Source organism: Plecotus auritus (assembly GCF_963455305.1).
Source record: "Plecotus auritus genome assembly, chromosome: 6".
In the NCBI taxonomy this organism is placed as follows: Eukaryota; Metazoa; Chordata; class Mammalia; order Chiroptera; family Vespertilionidae; genus Plecotus; species Plecotus auritus.
The window spans coordinates 88,189,380-88,195,379 of record NC_137773.1 but is presented as its reverse complement, the minus strand read 5'-3'; the positions used below and the strand labels follow the sequence as shown (position 1 = coordinate 88,195,379).

Genomic DNA, 6,000 nt, shown 5'->3' with positions numbered 1-6,000 from the left:
AAAAAAAAAAAAGCGAGGAAAAGAGAAAGGGAATTAAATCCTGTTGTGTGGACTGAGACACATTTCAGGATTTCCACTCATTCCATGAGTGAATTACCTGGGACATGATAGGCTGCTACTTCTCTCTGCTTATCATAGAATAAAATGTCGTCCTTCAGCCTTTCCTGGGATTGTTTTTTACCAACAAACCCACTCTTCCAATCTGCTTTAAAGACTATCAGTGAATGTTTATAAAGGGCAAACCTCTGGTGCCACACATTTCGCAGAGATGGGTGTTATTCTCCCATTTCTATGTAAGAGATATCAGCACAGAGAGGTGGAAGGACTTACCCACACTTCCTACTTAGTGGGTGACAGCTGAGGGACTCAGACACAGGCCTCCTGATTCCCACCCCAGGCTCTGTCCCCTCCACTGGGGCACAATGATTGTTTCTTTCCAAACCTGCTTTAGTCTCAGATGAGCAGATGAAGGCAAAATCACCAGTTCTTTTCCTTGGGATTTGGTGAGTTCATCTATGAGTTAGCAAAATGCACCAAGTGGTTTCCTGGGGCCTTTAATACATTAATGTTGTGGATCATAGGTTTCCTATGAGTAGCAATGCATTTCTCAGCATATTTTGTAAAACCGAGATACGAAAACGTAATTTCCTATACAAGATGCGCATTTTCCTGTGGCTTTATCATGAAGACTATTGCTAGTCAGACTTCAGGGAACATTCTAGTTTTATACCTTGGCAATCAGAGCATGTAGTTGACTTTGTCTCATTCTTCTATTGGGAAAACAAGTATAGGTAATTAACAGTAAAATTGCACATATATCAATTTTTACAACTCAATTATATGTCTTTAAATATATCTTTAGAAAATTCTCAGTTGTTTGATGTGGAGCGGAACTTAGGAATTTTCTTAGCCCTGTCATAATAAAAAATTGAAAAAGAAAGTGATTATCCATCAGGTAAAACTAATCATCATTTAAAGTGCTGAAAGTGATGTATGCTTTTCATAGAGAGACTTGAAATGCAATGCTGTGGTAAAAATGAGAATCAGCGAACAATATGTGTAGCATGAGAGTATTTAGATAAATTTTCAAGGAAACTGCTTATGTATGCATAGCTGAAGGCTAACATTAAAAAATATTGAAAAGAGACTGCATCCAGCAAATTCATGACAATGTTTGCCTTTGGACAACTAAGTGCAGGGGAAGACCAGGCAGGAATAGAAAAACAACTTCAAGTTTTATTAATAATAAATATGAGTTCTTTAGCACGTATTATTAAATATTCATATTTTTACATGGGTAATGGGTAAATGGTATTGATAATAACTGATAACTTAATACAACATTTATAAATAGCCTGGCAATGGTTTCCTCCACTGGCTACATGTTAATATACCCAAAATACTTATGTGTACAAATTCTGATCTAATTGGTTCTAGGTTATGGCCAGCCTATCACTAAGCTTAAAAGATGGATAGGTAATTATAATGATCAACTTGCATTGATAACCAGTGTTCACATATTTTATATTTATAATTTAGTGTTATTTCTTACAGCAACCCTATAAGGTCAGTTTAATTAGTATACCCATTTTACAGATGAGCAAACTACCCAAGTGTTTATAATAGTGGTCTTTGTTCTTTTCCCTTTGGATCTTTCTCAAATTACATCATTTTTTTAATGCAAAAAATAGTTCTTTTTATGATATAGTGGATGTAAATTTAGGCAGTGTTTATAAAATAGAAATGATTAGCTATATACATAGGAACCTAGTATGTCACACAAAGGAATAAATATTTTGACAAAGTAATATTTTGTAATTGCCTCATGTTTTGACCTGTCCAGAGAAATGATCCGAGTTGACTTCAGGCGACTGATTTAGGAGAAATGCAATCCCTCTGTAAGGAAGAACTGACTTGGAAAGCCAACTTAAAGTTTAAGGAAACTTTGGTCCTGAATTTCTCCACTGTTCATTGGCGGTTTGGTTTTGATGAGAAATCAACCCTTCACAAATGTTTCTGATTAGAGACAAATTTAAGAAGTGTTACCCATCCGCTACAAATCAAAACAGTACAAACTTGACCTCAGATGTTTTTCTTGGTTTGTGTATGACGATAGAAAATAAGCTTTTAAAAAAGAAAAGTAAGTACAGAGTATTCATGAAAGTTATTATTTAATCATTGGTGCATTGTAAATTACTATCATCTTCAGGATCAGTGATGCTGTATGATTTTGTTCACTTAACAAAAACATATCCCCCCCCCCCCCAGTTGGTTTGGCTTAGTGGATAGAGCGTTGACATGCAGACTGAAGGGTCCCCAGTTCTATTCTGTTCAAGGGCACATGCCCGATTTGTGGGCTTAATCCCTAGTAGGGGCCATGCAAGAGGCAGCCAATCAATGATTCTATTTCATCATTGATGTTTCTATTTCTCTCTCCCTCTCCCTTCCTCTCTGAAATCAATAAAAATATATTAAATAAAACAAAGAAAAAAAACCCACACACATATTTTTCAAAACATGTAGTCTACCAAGACCAAATATTTATATTTGAGTTATATTTGAGGGACTTTTACCAGACAACACAGCCATTTGAGTGAACACTTATTTCCATGAAACATGGATATCATAAAACCAAATAAAGATGAAAACCCTTAAAGATATTTGCCCTGTAAATATGCTATCTGATTATGAACATTTTATTTTAGGTTAGAATAGAGTTAATGTGGTTTAAGCTCTTTCTAGACTATATTTAAAAATAAGGAAACTTCTTATACTGCATTTGGGTGAGATTAAAGTACTTTCAACTGCTTCTTAGTTTCTTTCAATTATAATATTAGTCTTATAAAATAATATATCTCATTCCATATTTTTCCTCCAAAAGTTGAAGACTGATATTTTGATCTGCTCATGGACTTGTTACCTCAAAATGTCCTTTCTTCTCTAATATTCTTTGACCCAGTGACTCTAAAGTGTATATAGAAACAAATGAATAGCCCAGACATCAATAAGGAAAGAGTCCTAAAAAGAGTTAACAACTTAGTCATGTTGCTGAAGGTAATGAGCGAGGAGGGTATGTGGTCCTCAAGTGTAAATACTTTATTTGTGAATTGCTTGAATACAAAATATGAATGCCTATACACTTGTTTCATTTATTAAGCACTCTCATCTTTTTCAAAATGTTTTCTATCTGCATAGAATCACAGAATCAAACACGTGGCTCAGAATTCTTCCTCGAGGGACTCTCAGATGATCCAGAACTGCAGCCTCTTCTGTTTGGGCTGTTCCTGTTCATGTACCTGGTGATCATGCTCGGGAACCTACTCATTATCCTGGCTGTCATCTCTGACTCCCACCTCCACACACCTATGTACTTCTTCCTTTCCAATTTGTCCTTGGCTGACATCAGTTTCAGCACCACTACAGTTCCCAAGATGCTGCTGAACCTACAGACACACAGCAAATCCATCACCTATGCAGGCTGCCTAACTCAGGTTACCTTTATTTTTCTTTTTGGTTGTTTAGACAGTCTACTCCTGGCTGTGCTGGCCTATGACCGGTTGGTGGCCATTTGTCAGCCCCTACACTACCTGGTCATCATGAGCCCTCGCCTCTGTGGCTTGTTGGTCCTGCTGTCATTTTTCATCAGCCTTTTGGACTCCCAGCTGCACTACTTGATGGTGTCACAACTTAGCTTCTGTGCAGATGTGGAAATCCCTCATTTCTTTTGTGACCCTTCTCAACTCTTCAACCTTGCCTGTTCTGACACCTCCACCAATGACATATTGATCTACTTTATTGGAGCCATCTTTGGTGGTGTCCCGCTTTCAGGGATCCTTTTCTCTTACTATAGAATTGTGTCCTCCATTCTGAGAATGCCATCATCAGGTTCAAAATATAAAGCCTTCTCTACCTGCGGCTCTCACTTGTCAGTTGTTTGCTTATTTTATGGGACAGGCCTTGGTGTGTACCTCAGTTCTGCTGTCTCATCTTCCCCAAGGAAGGGTGCTGTGGCCTCAGTGATGTACAGTGTGGTCACCCCCATGCTGAACCCCTTCATCTACAGCCTGAGGAACAGAGACATCAAGAGTGCCCTATGGAGGATGGTCAGAAGAATAGTCTACTCTATACCTGTGCTATCATTTTTGGTTCATAGACTGAAAAAAAAGCAGCAAAATCAAACATGTGCAACAAGAAATTCTGAATCTGCAGCCACATAATTCATAGGTGCCTATATGGCTCTCTGCTTTCTGCTTACACAATTTTCCCTCTTAGAACAGCTGTAATGGAATTGGGAGATTATTTTGGACTCCCAATTTATGTCATAACGCCTTCAGGATTATGCATCATACTTCAGTCTACCCCTCTTACTTTCCTTATGCATTTCCCAGGATTCTTGGTATTGAGCAGTCTTGTTTCTATTCTTAAAAAAATCATAGCTCTCTCTTTCTTGTTATTTATTCTTTTTATACTTTCCCCATGATTCTTCTCTATTTATCCATATTTTTCCCGATTCATGACCTTGGCCATATTTTTGAGAAAATAGGTTACCATTCAATGTCGTATGCATGCAAGGGTATTTTGAAATTTTAATGGGATGGTATAATACTGATATTGAATAAGTAGTTATCAACTGGGACTTTCTTAGGATAACTGGATGTATGATTCCCAATTATCCTGATTCTTTTTTTCCATTCTATCTAACATCTCCTCCATCAATTACATAGCCCAACATGGAAGGACAAATACTGTATAATTCCACTTATATGAGGCACCTAAAGTAGTCAAATTTATAGAGACATAAAGTAGAATTTTGATTGCCAAAGGCTGGGGGAAGAGGAAATAGAGAGTTAGTGTTTAATTGGGAAATAAAGAGTTTTATTTTGCAAGATGAAAAAAGAATTCTGGAGATTCCTGTTGGTGATGGTTCACAGCACTGTGAATGTACTTAACTATTGAACTCAACACTTAAAATGGTTAAGATGGGCACTAGCTGGGTTGGCTCAATGGATAGAACATCAGCTTGCAGACCAAAGGGTCCTGGGTTCAATTCTGGTCACCAGCTAGTACCTTGGTTGCAGGCTCCTCCCTGGCCCAGGGCCGTGGTCATGGCTTATGCATTAGGCAATCAATTGATGTGTTTCTCTCACATCGATGTTTCTGTCTTTCCCTCTCTCTTCCACTAAAAGATCAATGGAAAAATATCCTCTGGTGCGGATTAACAACAACAACAAAAATGGTTAAATGGTAAATTTATGTTATGTTATTTTACCAAAATAAAAAGAAAAAATATCATTTTAGTTATGAGAGAAATGTTGTTTCAAGTGTTTGTTGTACCACTTAGCCCTCAGCATCAGCCCCCATAGGGATCTGCCTCAGCTGCAGGGAGCCATGGTAACCAAGGTCATGCCTCCTTCTGAAGCATCTCACATGCCATGACATTTGGCCTCTGGTCAACAATACCAACTATCTCTAAAGGCTCATCCTCAACCAAGACCTTCCTGGTGATTTTAGGAGGCCTTGGATGGGCTTCAACTTGGCTTGACTTCATCCAATGCCCTTCCTTGTTACAAAGAGTTTTCATAACCACAGAGTCTGAAGGAACAATCTCTGCAAGACTGTTTTGACTTAAGACACCAACCACAAGTTCCGAAGTGTCCAAGGCCACCCTCACTTCATACCAGTAAGCCACAAATTCAGGGTCTCCCTCACATTCAATAATTCGCTCGAATGACTCAGAATGAGGAAATTTCTTCAGGTTGAAGAATTCACCAGCATGAGCCACAGAACTTAGGACAGTGTTATATGTATGGTTATAGTTTGATTACAGCAAAGAAATACATATTAGGACAAGTGAAAAGAAGATAGACGTAGGGAATACTGAAGCATCCCATTTGTAAAGCTTCTTGTCCTCTCTCCATGAAGTTCTGACCCATCACCCCTTCCTGACACAATGTGACACAATACTGCCAACCAGGTAGCACAACTGAGCTCCAGTATCCA

At 38.1% G+C, this 6,000-nt stretch overlaps 1 protein-coding gene across 1 annotated transcript; it reads left to right on the top strand.

Moving 5' to 3' along the window:
- Window positions 1–3,176: 3,176 nt before the first annotated feature.
- Window positions 3,177–4,217, top strand: LOC308251728 (olfactory receptor 7E178-like; the record flags this gene model as incomplete). Its single annotated transcript, XM_080675447.1, has 1 exon — window positions 3,177–4,217. One exon carries the CDS (start codon window positions 3,177–3,179, stop codon window positions 4,215–4,217), a length of 1,041 nt encoding a protein of 346 aa, XP_080531573.1.
- Window positions 4,218–6,000: the final 1,783 nt, after the last annotated feature.